This window comes from Sarcophilus harrisii, chromosome 5, assembly GCF_902635505.1.
Source record: "Sarcophilus harrisii chromosome 5, mSarHar1.11, whole genome shotgun sequence".
Lineage (NCBI taxonomy): Eukaryota > Metazoa > Chordata > Mammalia > Dasyuromorphia > Dasyuridae > Sarcophilus > Sarcophilus harrisii.
In genome coordinates this window covers 74,092,815-74,114,130 of record NC_045430.1, presented here as the reverse complement: position 1 = coordinate 74,114,130, position 21,316 = coordinate 74,092,815, and the positions used below count along the sequence as shown (strand labels likewise).

Below are 21,316 nucleotides of genomic sequence, written 5' to 3'. Positions count from 1 at the left end.
ACATTTTAATATTCAACTGGAGATGTACAATTGTCCCCGAAGTCTGAAATACATTCTCTTCTCACCCCATCTCTTAAAATTCCCCTCCTTCAAAGCTCAGCCCAATACTACCACCTCCAGGAAATCTATCTTGAGCTCTTTAGTTGCTCTTTTACAAACCAGACATGTTTCTCTATGTTTTGTCCAAGTGTGCCCTGGGATTTCAACCCAGGGCTTGACTGAAAATCCTGGACTATTTCTAATACGACCCCACATTGTCCGGTATATGACAAGGCGGATTAAGGGGAGAGGGAGCAAGTTTGCAGCCTTGGACAATAGGATGAGGCAACATAGTACACCATAAACAACACTGAATTTGGAATCACAATTTAAAAGCCATGTCTTTCACATTCTACTTTTGCGATCTTGGACAATAAGTAAGCTTTCTAGCTGGAGAAGGGACCTCAGATGCCATATAATGAAAAGTCAAGAGATCAAGTTGGATGATAAGCTTCAGCGCTCCAGGGTCCAAGCTCTTTCCACGGTACCATACATAGTCAACTCTGTCCTTTTACAAATGAGGAAACTGAGTCATAGAGAGGCACAGAAAGTCACCCAGGGACTCATGGCTGTTATTATCTGAGGCAGAATTTGAACCCAGACCTCCTTGCCTTTAAGTTCTGTATCTAGCTGGGTTTTATAGTTGAGGAAACTGAAGCAGATTAAGTGACTCTCCTCCCGAAGCTAGTTGGGTCCTGAGTTCGACTTGGGACTGATTCCAGGCTCAACTGCTCTGTTTGTAGCTGTGAAGGGGGAGAAGGAGGAGGAAGAAGAGTGATTCCCAGAAGATGTGCTAGCTTTGGAATCAGAGGTTCCAAACCCACCTGAAGGAGGAAGGAGAGAGGGAGCAGAAAAAAGAAAGAAGGAGGAGAAAAAGGGGGGGAGGGAGACTGAGGAAAAGGAGAGTTGGAGGGGCAGGCGGTCCAGCGGCAGGACCGAGGGGCCCCCGAAGCCTGGTGGGAATGCCACTTGTGAAAAGGCGGCGGGGGCGGAGGTGCGGGACGCGGGCCCGCAGCCCGGCCCGGCCGCTTGGTCCTCCCTCTCCCTCTCTCGCCGTCTATGCTCATATTTGGAGTTGGCTGCTCTTGCCCAGGAATTTCCCGTCATGCCTCCCGACGCCCTGTCGCCCGCAGCCGGGGAGGGACAGACAGCGGGGAGCCCGGCCAAGGCCACGGCGGCTGCCTGCCTCTGCCCCGCCAGCCTGTCGGTCCGCCAGCCTGTCGGTCCGCCCGTCCGTGCGCCCGCCGCCGCCGCGCGCCCTGCGCCTCGGCCTCCAGCTCTGCCTCTGCCTGGCCGCGGCGGCTGCCCGACAGCCGGGTAAGTGCATCCCACCTCCCCAGCCCACCCGGCAAAGTCGGGGCTCGGGAGGGCGCGGCTCGAGAGCAGGGATGGAGAGGCAGCGGCGGAGCCCCTCCGCGCCCCGAGCCGGCAGCCCCAGCCGGGATCCCTCCTAGCTGCAATGACGCAGGGTCTGCGAGCCGGGCCGGGGATGGACGTGGAGAGGGGGGGAGCCTGCCCGGGACTGGGAGAGGAAGCTCCGCCACCGGCAGCCCTGGGGGGCAGGGAGAGCTCACCTCCTGGGGAGGCCATTTAACACTGAACCGAGCTGCCAGGAGTAACGGGCCGGCTGAGCCAGGTGGGAAGGGCTGCCCATCCCATTCCGGGAGATGCGCCAGGACCCGGGGGGAGCGCAGAGGGAAGCCCCCTTGGGCTGCGTATGTCCCTTCTGCCTTAGGTAATGCACCTTGTGCTGGTGGGTCCTCCTGGGCAGCTGTGAACAGGCCACAGTGTAACATAACTCCGAAGTTGCTTGTCCTCCTCCTGATGTGTCTAGTTGGGTTTTTGTTTTTGTCCCCCCCTCCCCCCTCCCCCCAAAAAACGAGGAAAAAGTCACCTGAATATATTTCAGAGAGACTACTCTTACTGTCTGAATTCAGACCAATTGAATCAAAGGTGCTATTCATGCCTTTGGCTTGGAAACTACAGGCTACTGTATTTACTGATTCTCAAATCCCAAATACTGGTTTTCAACCTTTTCTCCAAAATGCTGAAGTAAAAGACTGAGTTGGGAGTCAGAGGAGCTGGATTTGAATCTCACCTCTTAAACTTACTACAGTGTCATGTGTCTAGTCATTTATTCTCTTCTGGAGTCTCCGTTTCCTTATTTAGAGCAGGTTCCATTAGATAGTGTCTGAGATCCTTTGCAGTTCTTGATCTCTGTTGACATAGTCACAGAACTAATTACTCCTTATAAGAGAAGTTCATCCCTTTTTTGTGCATGTGATGGCCTCCTTTGGCAGGCTGGGGAAGCTTATGGTCCCCTTCTCAGAATTATGTTTTAAAACATAAAATAAAACATCCAATTATAATGAAATACACTTTTTTAAAAAAATAAGATCATGTACTCCAGAGGTTAAGAGCCCTTGATTTAATGGGACAAATCCTGTTTATCAGGTGCAAACAAAATATGAAAGTATTCCATGTACTTTCCATGTACTTTGGTATTTGTTACAAGCAAACTATTAGTCATCAGAGTAATCTGGCAATTAAATACAACGAACTGAGGAAAGGAAACTTTTGTTCATAGCAAAGTTCAGTTAATGTCATTTTATTTTTCCTTTTATTGTTGTTAACTAGATTATCAAGATAAAGGGCTACCTCCACATTCATTCACTTGTTTTCCCTTTTAAGGTCTTTTTGAGGGCTAGGATAAAATATTAAAAAGTAGCTTTTTAAAAAATAGAATGCTTTTTTTTGACAAACTAGAAAATTCATTTTTATGCAGATTTATCTGGAAACAGGTACAGTTCTTATGTCAGAAAGAAAAATTGTTAAATTTTTTAAATGTTGGCCTAAAGACCACTTCAAGTTTTGTTTGTTTTTTGGGGGGGGAGGGGAAGGGGGAGAGAAGGAATTACTTTCCAAAAGGATACTATTCTTTTATATGATCCCTTTTTAGTTTTAAGCACAAACAACAAGGCCCAAGAACTTTCCGCCTTTTACAGAAAGAGTTCTCAGACCCTGATTCAAGTAGTATATGTCCAGGGAAATTGTGTACTTCAGTGACATGTTAATCAATTTAATACAATTTAATCCAGCAGTATTAGAAAGTATCCTGTTGGCCATAATTTTGAATACAATAGTAGACTTACTGCTTGAATTCCTTTAACATTCTTATAATTTTGATTCCAGTTGAGTTTAATTTTTGGCGACTTTTATTAGCATCCTTACAGGCATATCTTTTTTTTTTTTTAATTTTTTTTTTTCAGCTGAGCTCGCAGCCTGCCCTTTAAAGTCTTGTCACTGTGCCTAGACCATTTGCCTGCCAAGGTTACAAGTGCTTGGCGTTATTTGAGGCTTGAATCAACATACACACTCTATTTTATAATTTAAAAAAGAAAAAAAGGTCAGTTGATTGTGCTAACATTCTAAAATACTAAGCCATACTTGAGTTTGAAATAATGTATCCACATCTTAGTATTCTGCTAAAACTTAATAACTAGCAAAAAGAAACAAAGTCGAAGTTTGTTGCATTTTGTTCCTAATCCCTTGATGCTTACAGGAAATCTATTAAATACACCATTTATTAATGTAAAAGAAAATTGAAAGTCAATTAAAGAGAAACTAAATAAATAGTACTTACAACCCTACCCTTACTTGGTTCTGACCTTTAAAACTTGAGCTATAGGGAACTGATTGGTTATCAGTGTCTACGGAATTGCTTGTTTCTCCCTGTCCTGCTTCCCCTTCCAGCTTCTGTTCAATTTCCTGGATCTAGATTCTTATTGGAAGAACATGATGGACTCCTAACTAGTACAGTCCCAGTCAAACATGATGAGTTTGATTTTAGCTCTAGGGGACTTAGAATTAGCCTTAACTATTAAGGGCTATTTGAGGACACAAGTGCCTCAGTGAAGCCAGGCAAGCAGACAGATCTCTAGGTCACTGTTACTTCCTTCCCTTCAGTTAATAGTAAGTCCTGGACTGTAAAGTTTCTGGAAGGGAAATATAGAATAAAAAGACTGGAAAGAGAGGAGAGGGGCCAGATTGGGAAACAGATAAGATTTTATATTTAATCATGTAATAACAGGTTGCCACTAAAAATTTATTAAATTGAAGAGGATGTGACATAGTGAGACCCATGAAAATCTCCTTTATAGCTATGTGAAGAACTAAGTGATATGGTCCAGACAAAAGGTGATGAAGATCTGAACTAGAATTGCAGTTGTATGAGGGGAAAGGCAGGGGTCATATATGAGGGATGTCTGGAAGATAGAAGTAAAAAAATATATTGTGGAGTCATTGGCTATTTGGGGTCAGTGACATCGCACATGAGTAAGACATTAAAGATAATTTCAAGATTCAATAGATTGAAATCCAGAGTAAGTGGGGACCTTGACAGTAATAGGAAAGTTTTGGGGAAAAGATAATGAGTTCCGTTTCCAACAAGCTGATTTAAAATACCTATGGGATTCATCCCATTGGCTATTGTTGATATGGAGATGGAACTCAGGGGGAATCAAAGGTTGGATATAAATACATCTTAGAATTATTTGCATAAAGATGATATTTGAATCCCTGAGAACTAGAGAGATCATCAAAACAGACAGTTTAGAGAGGAAAGAGTGACTCTTGGGGGTTACCCATTGTTAGTTTGTGTAACATGAATAAAGAGTGAGTAAAAGAGACCAACCCAGCAAGATCAGCTTCCAAAACAGGTATAACCATAGTGGGCAGCATCAAAAATGTCCTCAAGGACTCCTTTCACTGTTCAGTTAATAAGTAGTTCATTTTTAACAACCCTGATCACCAAGCTTTAAAGGAATTAAATTCAGTATATAAATAGTTTTTAAAATATAGCACTTTGACTTGAGGGTTAGGGAGAGAAGGGCTGCCTCTTATTCAAGGTTTTAGGTTTTTAATATCCAGTTATTTTCCTTTTAGATTGTGTAATTTCAACAAGTGCTTTAGGAAGACTCAATTAATTTGACATCCTAGATAAACTCATACAGATAATGTTACTAACAGATTGTAGAAACTCTTTAGACTTTCTCTCCCACCCTCAGGCCAAGTTGGGGGCAAAAAAATACCCCCCTCCAAGTTTGAGTGAATGGGAGGGGAAGTTTCCTTAAATAAGAGCTCCCTATGTCAATGAAATCACAGGCCAATGCCTTTTTTTCCTTGTCACATCCTTTTTTTAGGTAGTACTAAGATTATTTTACCCATTTTACTGGAGTGGAAATTGAAGGGAACAAAAGGTTAAGTGACTTGAATAAAGTGATGCACTGTATTTCCCTTGCATTATTATTTCCTCCTCTCTTTGGTACTATGTTAGTTTTAATCCCTTATCATTGGACTATATTGTAAGAAGCCTGGTTTTCCTCTTTCCATCATTATTGCTTTACAACATTCTGAATGTACCTCTCCAACTGCATTACTCCTCTGCTTATACTTTTTTAGTGTTTCTATTTATTGTCTGATAAAAAAAGATATAAACTCTTATTCTAGTATTCAAAGTCCTCCACAATCAGACCATGCCTTATCTTTCTAAACTTTATCTCCCACTCTTCTTCTTTCCTTTATTTCTGGTTTCTAGGCAAACTGCACTCCATTCATCTGTCCCCCATTGTTGTCTCATGCATTTTCTACAATCATAGTATTCTACATGCCTGGAATGAATAGTCTTTCCCATCCAGACCATCTCTGCCTTTTGAAACCTTTGCCATCAGTATCTAATTCAGATTTCTGTGATTCCCATCCCCCCCTGCTCTCTAAATACCATGTACTATGAAATGTTCATGTAGACTATTTGCACCAGATTTGGTCAAGCCTTCTGAGCTTATATTGGTCTGATCAGCCACAGTAGGACATACTACACTGTGCCCTAACTCCCACATGTCATTTTTGTCCTCTTTGAAAGGGAAGGTCAACCAGCCGACCATCCAATCAATCAATCAACCAACCAACCATGCAAGTGATTTCTTCTTCAGATTTTTCATAACATTTTAACCATATCTCACTTTTGAACATATTTCATTCCCTGTTATAGCACAATTATATGGGTAAAGTTTTTCTTCCCTCAATGGATGATAAAGTTAGGTAAGCTAGAGTGGATGGGGCTGGACTATTAGCCCTTTCTCCTAGATCTTAGGATGTGTTAGAATGAGCCTATTCTTCAGTCTCAGGGCTGAAGTTGTATCCTACTCCCATTCCCTTGGAGAATTGGTCCACAGGAATGATCCTCAGATTAGGCATCTGGTTTCCTTTTCAGGACTTCCACAGTCAAAGGGCATTCTGGGAAAGGATGGAAGGGGGTGGTGTCCTAATTTCTCATTCTCATCCTAATCTCTCACTGCCTTGTAACTTTTCTGACAAATACTGGAGGAAGTACATATCTGACTTCAAAGTAATTTGCATTTTTCTGTAATTCCTAATATGGTTTGCCACGAAGTTTAAATAATGCTTTCTTTTAAAATTCAGTCAAACTGTATTTCAGATCTCTACTAGTGAATCTTAAGACTGTAGTTGGTGGATAATATAATATTCCATGAATTTGGAATTTTAGTTTATAACAAGTTATTAAAAATAAATCAAAACCAATTTTGGCATATATAAACGTACATTCAAATGCCATACCAATCATAGAAGCATTAGAATCCCAATGTAACTATATCTTGAGCTGTGGGCTTTTAATGGAAAACCTCAATAGTCCTATTTGCATCTCTATTTTGTCTTGCCGTCAATTAAGCTCACCAGTTAGGATGTTCCTAGAAAGTTTTGTCCTGTTTTAGTATGAGTCTATTTTGTGGTTACACAATATGTTTGCCCATTTCACACATATCCATTTTATTAGATGCTTATTGAACTCTTGTTCAGTCTTCAGTTCTTTTTGGCAACCCATTTACTCACCCATGTGCTTTTAATGTCTCACATTTAGCTTGTCGTTGCTTTCTGTTTCTGAAAATGACAGTAGGGAAAAAGGAATATTACCATCTCCCTTCTAGAAGTAATTTGTCAGGATGAGAGAGAGAAAGAGGCGGGGAAAATAAGGGAGGGAGAAGGAGAAAAAAAGGGGGAGAGAGAGAGAGAGAGAGAGGAAAAAGAGAAAGACAGAGACAGAGACAGAGAGGCAGAGAGACAGAGACAGAGAGAGAGACAGAGAGACAGGGAGACAGGGAGAGAGACAGAGAGACAGAGAGAGACAGAGACACAAAGACAGAGACACAGAGACAGAGACAGAGAGACAGAGAGAGAGACAGAGACAGAGAGACAGACAGAAAGACAGAGAGACAGAGAGAGACACAGAGAGATAGAGGCAGAGAGAGACAGAGACAGAGAGAGACAGAGACAGAGAAAAATATTTGTCTCCAATTCCACAGCTTTTCATTCTTGTCTCTTCAACCCTTTCTAATCTGGTCTCAGACTTTAGAGGCAGTTAGGTAGGCACAATAAATAGAATACAGGAATACATGTGCTCAGATATACTATGTGTATGTAACACTGAACCTTTTCTACCTCAGTTTTCTTAACTGTAAAATGGGAACAATAATAGCATTAATCTTACAGGATTGTTGTGAGAATCAAATGAGATATTTGTAAAGCAATCAGTACAGTGCCTGGCACATGATAGTTGCTTAATAAATGCTTATTCTCTTTCCTTCTGACCTCATCATTCAATTGAAACTACTTTCTCCAATTACCAATGACTTCTTAATTACCATACATGATGGCTTTTTCTCGTTCTAATCCTTTTTTGACCTATTTGCTGTTTTTGATACTATTGGTGAGGTAATTGGGGTTAGGTGATTTGCCCAGGGTCACACAGCTAGGAAGTATTAAGTGTTTGAGGCTGGATTTAACTCGGGTTCTCCTCACATCAGGGTTGGTGCCCTAACCATTGCCCTGTATTTGATACTATTGCTCAACATCTCTGAGTTTCTTGAAACATCTCTTTCCAGGTTCTCTTCCGAACCTCCTTAGTCACTTTTGCTGAATTATTATTATTGTTCCCTAATAATGAGTGAATTTAACAAGATTTTTTTTTAGACTTTCCTTCCCTTCCCGTCCCTTGTCATCCCTTCCCTTATTATCTCTTGCTTTCCCTTCTCTTGTCTTGCTTTTCCTTCCTTCTCTCTTCATAATCTTTATCAGCTCCCATGGCTTTTTAAGTATCAAAATTTTCTACTCAGATGACTCTAATCCATAAAATTAACTCCCTTGACTTTCAGTCCCTCATTGCCAGTTGCTTATTAGACATTTCAAATTAGATATCCTAAAGACATCTAAAATTGCCTATTTCTGTCCAAGGTACCACTCTCCTCAGTCTCCCAGGTCTGTATCTTCAGCATTATTTTAGACTCTTCCTCTCCTTTACCCTACATTTCCAACTAGTTGCTAAATCTTCCACCTTCACAATGTCTCTTGGGTCCAACCCTTTCTCTCCATTCACACAGCTGTGGACTTAGTGTTACAGGTCCTTACTATCCCTTAACTAGATTATTGCAGCTTCCTCCTAATTAGTCTCCTGGACTCAAGGCTCTCCCCATTCTAGTCCATCCTTCACACTGCTGCCAAAGTAATTTTCTCTAAGTGCAGATCAGACCATGTGAATATTCATCACTTCTAGTAGTTTCCTCAAGTCTCTAGGATCAAATGTAAACTGTTTATCTTTTAAGTCCTACACAACCTGGCTTCCACCCATCTTTCCAGCTTCCTTGAACATTGATCTCCTACCCATACTCTTCAATTCAGCTAAATTGGCCCTCTGGCTCAGGTCCTCACATAAAATACTTTTATCTGTCTCTGCACCATCCATCTCCTCGTCTAGAATGCTTTCCTTTCTTTTATTTTCTCTCTCATAGAGTTCCTCTTCTTTAACTTTCAGTTCAGGTACCATCTTCTGCATGAAAACTTTTCTGATCCCTCCCAACTATTAGTGCCCATATGTTTGCAGCTATTATTTACTTAGTAGCTGCTGCTACTTATATGTGTATTTGTTATTTCCCCCATAAGAGTGTAATTATCTTGCAAGAATAGAGTGTTTTGTTCTTATATTGTTGCTGCACATGGTACATGCTTAATAATCCTTATTGATTGATTGATTCTTCTTCATATTCATATATTTTTGTTTGGTTGATTTTTGCTGGGGCAGTTGGGGTTAAGTGACTTGCCTGGGGTTAAGTGACTTGCCCGGGATTAAGTTACTTGCCCAGGGTCACACAGCTAAGAAGTGTTGTATCCGAAGCTAAATTTGAACTCAGGTCCTTCTGACTTCAGAGCTTGTGCTCTATTTGCTGTGTCATCTAGCTGCCCTATATTTATATATTTTAAAAATTTATTTCTTCTTCACTTTCTTTCAAATACCCTCCAACTAACTGTATACTGTTATACCTGCTTTTTACATTCTGAAATATGCCAAACATTTTACTTTAAGGCAAAACAAAAAAACACACTGACGGGTCTTTATTTGGCAAAATTATCTTCTTTTGCTCCTGAATTTTCCTTCTCTTTTGCTTTTTAGAAAACATTAATTTCACCTTTCTTCCTCATTCTTTTTATCTTCACATCTGTTAAAAACCTTCCCCACCCTCTTCAAGTTCACTTTTTCCCTTTTAGAAGATGCTTTTCCTCCCTATTTTAATAATAATAATAATGGTAACCAGTAGCATTTATATAGCACTTAAAGATTTACAAAGTACCTTACAAATATTAGAAATGTTTGTTGACATCTTGAGCACTTTGTAATCAAAACACGTTGAAGAAGACAAATAATAGTAATATGTAGCATTTATATAGAATTCTTAAGATTTATAAAACTGTATGTATGTATGTATATATGTGTATATCTATACATATATGAGTACCTATTCACTCATTTTATCCTCATAATAATTCTGGGAGGTAGATGCTATTATTATTCTTATTTTGCAGATGAAGAAAGTGATAAAGAGTGTCAACTCTACTTCAAATCCTTCTTTCTTCCAACCCTTCAAGTTCTTTCTTTGTCCCCTCAGTATCAGAGGAGGGTGCATCCATTTTTCATTTTTCTTTTTCTTTTGCCAGAGATTGTTCTTCCACCTTTCTCCTCGATCTCTTGCCCTGTGCTGGCACCTTGCTCCCATAATTATCCAATGACTTGCTTGTATCTTCAGTATTTTCAGTACTAGCTTCTTCTCAGATCTCTCCTATCCTTAAGAAACTTTTTTTCTCTCAGCTATTGTCCTCCATCCCTCAAGCTGTTGTCCTAATTTTCTTTTCCCATTGGTTGCCACATTTTTAGAGAGAGCAGTCTAAACTTATTGCCACCCATTCTCTGCTCAACCATTTGCTGATCTCACCTACAGTTAGGGCTTTATTACCTTTGTTGTAATAATCACCAAATCGATATTTCTACCACCTCTCTTCATTTTTCTGTTTTCACATTTCCAACTGCCTATTTGACATTTTAATGTGGATCTTCTACAGGTACCTAAAACTCATTCTCTTTTTCTCCACCCTCCTCCCCGCTCCCAAAAGATAAACGTTTCCTTTCTCCTAACATTTTTTTTTTTATTGCAATAGACATTACAGTTGGGTCATCCCACTTGATTACCTTGGCTTGAAATCTTGGCATCTTTGTTGACTTTCCCCTCCTTCGTACATTCAGTCATTTGCCAAATATTGTAAATTCAACTTTATGTATTCTTTCATTTCTACTCACACTCATCCTATCCCAGTTCAGGGTTACATTACTCATTCCTTTTCACTTGGACTATTGCAGTAACTTTTTAATTCATCTCCCACTGCTATATTCTTCTATTCTAATACCTGTCTTATATCACTTATAGTCATTTTTACAATATATAGATCTCAGAGTTCCCCCATCTCAAAAGTCCTTCAGTTATCTAGTGAGTGAAATAAAAACGCCATAATATGTCACAATCTGGTTTTGTTTGTCCGACCTTATTTCACACTCCTCTCCTTCACAATGTCTCCTTTTCACATCTTCTTAACTGTAGCCAGACTAGAATTTGCTTCTACCCTCCCCATGTGTGTATTGGGTAACCTTTCCTTACTCCCAATTCTACTTGTTAAAATTCACAGTTCCTAGGACACATTAAGTGCTTGATAAATGCTTACTGACTGACTAATGATTCCTCTTCTTTCAATGACTAGTTCTAGTGTGCTAACCTTTAAGATACCTTTTTTTTAATAAAGCTTTTTATTTTTCAAAACATATGCATGGATAATTCTGCAACATTAATCCTTGCAAAACCTTCCCCTCCAATTCCCTACCCCTCCTTCCCTCACTTCCTCCACTAGATGGCAAGTAGTTCAATATATATTAAACATGATAGAATATATGTTAAATCCAATATATGCATACATATTTATTCAATTATTTTTCTGCCCAAGAAAAATCAAATCAGCCAGGAAAAAACAGAAAAAAAAAATAAAATGCAAGCAAACAACAACAAAAAGAGTGAAAATGCTAAGTTGTGAATCACACTTAGTTCCCACAGTTCTCTCTCTGGGTGCAGATGGCGCTCTTCATCACAAGATCATTGGAACTGGTCTTCATCAAGATAGCTTTTTTAATCTCCTTCATTGAAATGGTCTCTTCAAAGAATCTTTAAAAATATTTTTCTCTGGATCTTTTCTTTGCATTAGAATATCATATTCTAATTAATATTATGGTTATTTATACAGATGTCTTATTTCATTTGCCACATTTTCAATTTTTATATAATATTTAATTTCCCCCAATTATGTGTAAAGAAAGTTTTTAGCATATGTTGTTACAAGATTTTGAGTTCCAGTTTTTTTCTCTCTCCCTCTCTCCCCTCCCTTCTTATCTGCTAGATTTTAAATTCTTCAAGGTTAGGAACTATATTGTATTTTATCTTTAAACAGCTAGCATAGTGTACTGTTACACCTTGCAGACATTTAATACTGGTTTGTTTAAATGATTCTCTTAATTTTTTTCCATTTCATTATATTTCCATGTCTAATTTTAAAATATACATAACTAACATTAATCTTTGAGAAATAGGCCTTGACAGAGAGTCAGGAGAATTGAATTTCCATCCATTTTTTTCATTTAACTAATTTTTTGACCTTGGACAAGGCACAGCCTTTCTGAGGCGTCATTACCTTATCTTTAAAATAAGAAGACTGGTCCCTGAAGCCCCTACCATCACTAATGTTATAAATTTTTTGAAATATAGGGTGAAAATGATAAAGAAAAATGAAACTGGAATTTTTGGCTGATAGAGTTATCTTTTTCCTTAAAAGCTATAATTTTCTCTTGATTGTAATACTGGAAATGTGGTGAATTCAGTGGAATCCCAGGAAATTCAGATAGTTTATCTATATCCAAGAGAGCCACATGACAGTTTATGGAGATAACTCATAAACAGGGGAATTCTTTGGGGAGCAGTAGGAATCTTGCCTTATTTTGGATCTGACATTCTGTCCCAGGATTCATTTTAGTTGTGGAAAGTGAACCCACAACTGCTAATTCATGGTATATATAAGTTACATATAATACATTAGGAAATGACTGTAGAAATTGAGCTCTTTATTTAGCATTATGAAAAATGTTTTATATATACATTATGTTATATATTAGAACCAAATAGTAATTAGAATTATATAGTAGTAATTATATAGTAATTAGAATGATTGAAAAGTAGCATGACATAGTCTATAGAGGAGTGAATGGCCTTGGAGTAAGGAAGACCACCATTCAATTCTTATTTCTAATACATTAATAATTATATGAGAAATGAACAAATCTTTTTAAACTTATCTGTAGTACTCTTAAGTAACCTTTTCAGCCTATATATTACAGATGAATTATCATTCTGTATCTGTGGGAGTTTCTATACTAATGAATTCACAGAGTTGGACCAAAAGATTAGAACTACAGGTATTACAAAAAGGAATAGTTTAGGGGGCAGGAATTATTGAAACTACAGTTAGAACTTATCAGAGCAACATTGTTTTTCTGCTAAATTCTAATAGATCTCTAGCAACCTCAGTTGCTTTTTTTACATTGAATCCATTAATTCTAGAATGCTTAACTCTTATTTGTCTTGAATTATTTGAGGAGTTTACCTTTTTTTTGGATAGACTGCTACATTACTTTTTGTTTTTATATCTTTATGTCTCTAATATCAAAACAACTCCAATGCTTGATTTATTTTTTCTCTTAAACATCTCTTCCAAATAACCCAACTATCATCTAATTTCTAGGTTAATCATTTTAAACTAGTTTGGGTGGTGGTGGTAGCATTTTGAAATTCATCAGAAGCATTTATGAAGCACTTACTATATTATATGTCAAGGACTGTGCATACAAAGCATACAAAGAAAGACAAAAAACAATTCCTGCAGTTATGAAGCACGGGGGAATCTGATGCAGGAGAATATCATAGAAGCAACTATGTACAAATAAGATATCTTATCTATTTTTCTATCTACCTATAATCTTTCTTCCTTCTTCCTTTCTTTTTCTTTCTTTCTTTCTTTCTTTCTTTCTTTCTTTCTTTCTTTCTTTCTTTCTTTCTTTCTTTCTTTCTTTCTTTCTTTCTTTTTTCTATAATAAAAAGTGAATCTGGAAATATTTTGGTACATATGGAATCTTTTTGTCTCTGACTTCCTTGTAGAGTATATATCTATAGTATCCTGATCTCTAGATATAAATATTTTCATCACTCTTTAAGTGATTCAAATTGCTTTCCAAAATGGTTGGACAGTTCATTGTTCCTTCAACAGCATCCTGTTGGCCTTTCTCAGTCCTAATCTTTCTTACAGCTTTTGGTATGGTGACAGTCTTAGATATTCTCTCCATTCTAGATTTTTCCTGTCTCTATTGTCAGTTTTTCTCCTACCAAACTGTTCCTTCTCAGTGTCTCCTTTGCTTTATTTTCATTCATGTCTTACAACCAATTGTGGGTATTTCCCCAAACTCTGCCCAGAGCCATCCTTTTTTTTTCTCCTCATTTGGCGATTTCAACAGCTCCCATGAATTTCATTATTATTTTTGTGTCTATAATTCCTAATTCTGCTCTTCTCAAATGTAGTAGGCTTGTGATCAGACAATACCTCTCTTCACTTTTCTCTGTGACATATTCTAAGGTATGGCAATCTTTTCCCCAGAAAATAAGCAAATATAGTTCCACCCTTTTTCAAAATGGTCAGATTTTCCAAGGATTAAAATCAGTCAAAACATGAATGAGTTTTAAGAGCAGAGGGTTCCCTTAGTGAAGGATGAGAGGATACAACAGTTCTTTGGGTTCACAAAGAGTTGTAATTGTTATAGAAATATATCTAAAATAGTCATCATAGTCACTGAGGGATCAGTCTCATGTATGAGATGGCAACTAAGCTAAATTTAAAGAAAACAAGGGATTCTAAGAGGCTGAGGGAAAGAGGAAGGCATAAGAGACAGCTCATAGTTGTCTCTCATTTCTTCTCATGAAGTTCTGTCTGTTCTGTCCATCTGTTCCATCCATCTTTAGTAAGAATCGGATCCAAAATAGAATTTATCCTTGTTGATTCCTCTACCCCTTGAAGGATGGCATAACTAGTGAATAAAGAACTCAATTCTGGGTCAAGAAGACTAGTCCCACCTTTAACACCAACTAATTTTGTAATCCTAGGTAAATCACTTAATCCCTCTATGCCCCAGGCAACTCTCTAAAAATTGCAGAATATTTTAAGAACTACATTGACAGAAGTACTCACTGGTACATCAGTTCACCAATATGATCTCAGACACAGACCACAGGAAATTATTAGCTAGTCTGTTTTTGATAGGAGAGTGCAAGTAGATGTCTGGATAATTTCTTCCTCATCCCTGCCTCCTGCCTAACCTGGCTTCTCTCAAGTCTCAGCTAAAGTCCTAATGTCTGTAAGAAGTCCTTCATGCATTCCCCTCCAATGATTGTTTCTGACTTATCCTGTGTATATCTTATTTATAAATAATTGTTCCCATTTTGGCTTCACCATTAGATTGTGAGCGCCTTTAGGGCAGGAACTGTTTCTGGTTTTTCTTTTTATCTCCAATTCTTAGCTCATTAAGAAGGTACATTAAAATGTGTTTTGATTTTTTTCTTGTTTTGTTCTTTTTTCTTTTAAAACAGTCTCTTCTGAGGCATTTTCTGAACTAAAAAAAAAAATTGAATAGGAAAAACAAAAACTCTCTCTTTCTCTCTCTTTTTCTCTCTCTCTCAATGTTCCTCATAAATGAATTTTGTATTGTGCTGCACTGATCCTTTAAACTGTAACCAAATTGTTGGCAATTGTAGTTGGAGGAAGAAAACAATTCTACAGTAGGGGAAAAATATGGTTTTAAGTAGAAAGAATCTATTATGAAAATTCAAAGCCATTGGAGTTTGATGTAAAATTGTAATAAGTTAATATTATATGTTAATATTATAATTTCTTGCTGATGTTTAAATTGAATGAGTTTGCTTATACCTATCTTAAGTTTTTCATAAATGCATGCAAACTTTCTATGCAACTTAAGATTTTTGAAAGGGCTCAATATTTGCAATTTGTTTTCTGCCAGATTTACTAGTTTTTGTGCTCCAATATATGATGGAGCTTTCAAAAAAGATGCTTGTTGATTTGACTTCCCTCATCATTTCTTTATTATTTCATTTTCCACCTTGCTTGCTATGAGCTGTCTCTCATGCCTTCTTCTTTCCCTCAGCCTCTTAGAATCCCTTGTTTTTTTTAAAATTTAGCATAGTTGCCACCTCGTACATGAGGTATCTCCTGATCCTTCAGTGACTATGATGATTATTTTAGATATATTTCTATAACAATTACAACTCTTTGTGAACCTAAAGAACTAAAGTGTTGTATCCTCTTATCCCTCACTAAGGGGATCCTCTGCCCTTAAAACTTATTCATGTTTTGACTGATTTTAGTCCTTGGAAAATCTGACCATTTTGAAGATGGTGAAACTATTTTGCCTATTATGTCTGCCCCCTGAAACCTGGAGGAAGATTATTTAAAGCTTAGATTGTCTCATGTCTAAAGTATTCCTTAAAAGAGGAGTGGAAACATATTCAGGATTCAACATGAATTAGTTATAGAATAACTATTATTTCCAACACACAAAAAGTTATTAACACAAAAGCTTCTAATAAGCATAGCTCGACAAGAAAATCTTATAAGTACTTATAAAAAATCTTACAAGAAAAATTTATAAGTACTGTTATACTTTCTTGGGAAGTTAAACATAAAATATTTGACAAGATTGTTGAAGAGATGCTTAACATACCAACTTGACTCTACACTCCAAAAAATCTCTCTGGATCCCAGTTTTCTGGCAAGTCAGACTAGACTTGGATTTATCCTCTTGCTAGTGGTTGTTTTCTCTGATGCAAAAACTCCTATCTTCCTTCCCTTCTTCCCTCATCCCCTTCCCATTCACCTCTGCCTAAAGGACCCAGGATCTCCAACTTCTTAAACTCACATACTTCACTCCATATGGAATATTAGAATATACATATCCACCTCAGAATTGTTCTTTGTTTATCCATGAAAAGGCAAAGAAACACAAGATTAAATGACAGCAGCTAGGTGTCAAGGTTTAAACTTAGCTAGTTGAGTCCTCCTGCTCCATGAAAGAGTGTCATGCTACTGGGGAGGTATGGGAGAAGGGCATAAACTTTCTTCTTCAACCCTTACACAGATAAACTCAAATAGTTCTGCTGTGATTTTAGCTAGGAAAAGAAGACAAAAGCTGAAAAAGTTATAAACTTTTAAAGAACCCCTGGTTCAACAGCTTTTCACATGTTCAGATATTAAGGGGATTACTTTGTGATCCCCAAAGTATTCAAGTCTTTCTTCATTGGCTAGAAACAATGAGGGCAGTTCTACAGAAAATGATAATGCAAATATTTTAGTAATTATGGACACTTTCTCTTTGTTTTTGATCTTCTTGGATTATATACTTAGCAGTGGAATATTATTGGTCAAAGGGTACAATTTACATATTTTTTCAATAAAAACTTCAAATCCAAGTTAACTAAACCAGGAAACATGAAAAATTTGCTTCAACTTACAGATAATGCAACAGCAACTATTTATTATTAGTTGTCATGAATAAACTATTATGATCAAATAACTAACATTTTGACCTTAGTTTTTTCACTGATAAAAATAAATTTAATTGAATTAAAATAATTGGATTAGATAGTTGAATTAAATAATAATCTCCTCACCATATGATTTTTAAAGTCTTTTCCATGTATGATTCTTCTTCTATTCTTCCTTCTCCTCCTCCTTCTCTTCCCCTTCCTTCCCCTCCTCCTCCTGCAAGGCGATCAGGATTAAATGATTTGTCTAGGAACATTTTAAAGGCAAAGAACGTAGTGGTTGAAAACAATGACTTGTGACTTAGTCTCTTAGTAGTTTCTTTCTCCCTGTGAAGTGTATAGAGAGGATAAATAGATCACAATTACAGTTTATAATTTATATAGAATTTACCTTACAACAGCAGTGGGAGGAATGTAATAACAATAAGATCATCATTTCTATTTTAAGATGGAGAAAAATACTATTGAATAAGAGGAAGTAACCTAAAACTTGGTTTCTAGATCTAGGTCTATCATATTGGGTGATCTTGGGCAGGTTCCTTTCTCTCTTGAGAACTACTGATCTGTAGTATCAAAGAACTGAATATCTTTTAGAGCCTCGCTTCTTAAATTGTGGGTCACAATTCTGTATGGAATCTTGTAAGTAGATGTGGGGGTCATGAAATTATGATTTATTATCAGTAAACATTTGATATGTATACCTATTTTATATACCTCTTCATCTGGGATCACATAAAATTTTCTGGGGCAAAAAAGGGATAGTTAAAAAAAGTTTTAAAAAGGCCTTGATTTAAGAGTATCTTCTAGTTTTCAAATTCTCTTAACTAAAATCTTTGAAAATGTGTCTATATTCATTACTTCATCTTCCCTCTTTTCACTCACTGCTTTCTACACAGTTATTAATGATGTCCTAATTGTCAGATTTACTGATCTTTTTATCTTTCTTGACCTTACTCTTTTGTTGATCATCTGTTCCTCTTGGATGGTCAGTACTTTGGATTTTTATGAACAGCTCTCTCTTGGCTCTCTTATAGAGCTGAGGTTTTCTGTATCTCCTTTGCTGGTTCATCTTCCATATCTCACACTCTAAATGGAAGTGTTCCTGAGGTTCTTTCCTTGGTCCATTCCTTTTCTTCCTTTACATCCCTTTTGGGATGCTTTAACTATCATCTTTATACAGAAGACTCCCAGATTGCAATTTCTCTCTCTCTCTCTCTCTCTCTCTCTCTCTCTCTCTCTCTCTCTCTCTCTCTCCTCTCTCTCCTCTCCCTCCCTCTCTCTGATCTCTCTGATCCTGCTTTCTCAACATTCCATGTTGTGCACAAATGAAATCAAAGTTGAATTGTTTCATCTTGAACTTCTAGATATAGATTATCTGCCAATGTCATCATTAGGTAGCATAGAGTCATGACAAAGATGAGTTGCTGCAATTTGACACATATGAATATGAAGTATATAAATTGATGTTAAGTAAAGTCTTTATGTGGAAATTAAAAATGCTCTAATATCTAATAACTTTTAAATGTTATTTATTTTGGAAAGTAAGATATAATGAGATGATTAAAAAAAGCCAAACCTGTGTACCTTTAAAAATGGAAATGCATTTAAAAACAGATATAATCAACTGAGATTTTTAGCACTTAGATTTAATTGCATTACATTTTTGTTGTTTATAATTGTGTAAAAAAGTGAAAAAAGCAATTTTTATAGTGGACAAATAATCAGTTTGAACAGAAAATTTAATATGACATGTAAAAAAGAAAACAAGCAAAGAAAATATAGACACTTTAAGTAGTGGAAATACAGAAACTCAAAGTAAGAAACTTAAATCCAGAAAATACAGTCCCTTGTACTTATCATTGGCATTGATTTGTATGAATGCTTAAGCTGCAAATGGCATAAAACCTAATTAATTAAAATGACTTCTTGAAAGTATACATGCAGAATATGCTATCAAGGACAGAGATTTTCCTGAAGAAAATTGAATGCTTTTAATAAGCAAAAACAAATTTTTAACAAAAAACCTGTCTGTGACTTCAAAAAGATTTCTTGTGTAAAGATAGAATTCAATGACTTACTCAACCTCACTCTGATAAGAGTGAGTCATAACATAAATGTCCAATCAATCAATTCAATTATAGGTTTTAAACTAAATGGAAAAGTCCTTTGAATTGAAATAGTTGTACAAGAACACAAGAATTATGTTCAGATATGCAGAATACTTGCACATACTCCAAAGATTATCTACATTATCAAGGGAATGAAAAGGGATTAATTCCAGAAACTAGAGCAAGAGTGACTTTTCAACATCCCCCTCACTCCCCAAAGATATTGCTTGGAGAAGTGAAGAAGAAACTGTGGGTCTCCATCCTGCCCTTATCTTTGGCTGGAGGAGAACTTCAAAGTGTCTAGAGAATTTTTTGATTTTTCATTATTCCATTGTTCTTCCCTTCCCAATGTCCCATTGTCCATAGCAGTATTTGGTGGTGATGTCTGCATCAAGATCCAGTAACAGACGGGATTTATAGCTCTGCAAGATACTCATTTTAAAAGATGTTTGAAACAAATTTGAAAAATTAAGGGTTTCCTGTTTTGCATTTCAAGTGGATGAAGCAACAGAGGCTTCTCTGTTAAAGATATCCATTTGATTAAAGATATACGATGCCCTGATAACTCTTGGCTACATATGCCTAAAGTATTATTCAATGTTTCATAACTCTCTAATATACCGTGAAGATTCACTTGAGATTGAGTGTCTTTATAGTAAGCAAATATGAAGATTTCAAAATGAGAGATTTCTTCACTGAAATGTTTTCCAGATTCGTTCATTAATAGCAAGAATCTTGGAGTTTTCTTCAATCATTCATCAAATATTAAATATTTACTATGTGCTAGGTGCAAGGTGCTGGGGAAGGTATAAATGTTAATAAAACCTGGTTCCTAGTTCCAAGAAATTTATAATCTCGAATTACTATGACCCTGGAAAGAGAGGTAAATCTTTCTTTGCAGATAACAGCATGGAAGGAACCTGTCATAATTTCTTATAATCCTGAACTCTCTGTCTGACTTCCAGACAGGATATAACTACAGACCTAAGTCTTTGCCTTTAATTGTCTCCTTTACTCACCCTTGGGCCCAGAGCCATCCATACTTTACAGGAGCTCTAAGTGATGCTAAAGGATGAATTATCCCAGACAGAAAGACTTTTCTTTCTTTCTTTCTTTCTTTCTTTCTTTCTTTCTTTCTTTCTTTCTTTCTTTCTTTCTTTCTTTCTTTCTTTCTTTCTTTCTTTCTCTCTTTCTTTCTCTCTCTCTCTCTCTCTCTCTCTCTCTCTCTCTCTCTGCACATAGTAGGCACTTAATATTTGTTGGATCAAGTTGAATACCGAATTAATCCTAAGTGTTTGACCTTTTCGTTCTGGCCCCATAAGCCATGGGCCTAATCTACCCTTTCAGTCTTATCTTCTCTTCCTACTTTGAAGTATTTGCTTTGCCTCCTAATTAGAAGCTCTCCCAGACATCCTGGACATTAGCTGCCAAAATAATCTTGTTAAAGCACCATCTGACTGTGCCTTTTTGCTGGGGAGTGATCAGTGACTCTGCTGTGACCCCTAGCTGCCACATACACATTCTACACTTTCTCAGTTCAGCCTGAGTTATCTCTGGGTTTAGCTTATGTGGTAGAGTGCTGGGCCTGGAGGCAGAAGGATCCATCTTACTGAGTTCAAATCTGACCAAAGAGCACTTACTAGTGATGTGACCCTGGGAAAGTCACTTAGCCCTGTTTTCCTCAGTTTCCCTATCTGTAAAATGAACTGGAGAAGGAAATAGCAGACCATTCCAATATATTTGCCAAGGAAACCCCCAAGGGGATCACAAAGTGTTGGAAGTGACCGAGAACAATTGAACAGCAACAGATCTACCTACCAGCTTTGAGTTCTTAAATTGGGACTGTGTGCCAGGACCAAACTCCTCCAGTATCCCTGATGTTTGGTAACTGGCTGTTGTTATCCTGAATGCCATGCTGACCTCTGTCTCCTTGAAATTTTGACTTCTGGATATTCAAGGCCCTCTGTGGCATCTTGGGGCATAGTTTTAGGGCCCATTTCAAACCATTCATAATTTAGCTCTAGCCCACCCTTCCAAGCTTATGCATATACTCTACATTTCAGAGGAAATGAT

At 37.2% G+C, this 21,316-nt stretch overlaps 1 protein-coding gene across 1 annotated transcript in view; it reads left to right on the top strand.

Annotated features, from left to right (window-relative positions):
• Positions 1-457: 457 nt before the first annotated feature.
• Positions 458-21,316, top strand: part of MSRB3 (methionine sulfoxide reductase B3) — a 166,932-nt gene continuing 146,073 nt past the window's right edge. Inside the window, 3 exon segments of the mRNA XM_031940172.1 lie at positions 458-523; positions 929-1,258; positions 1,260-1,356. Of these exon segments, the coding sequence (XP_031796032.1) occupies positions 458-523; positions 929-1,258; positions 1,260-1,356 (493 nt within the window).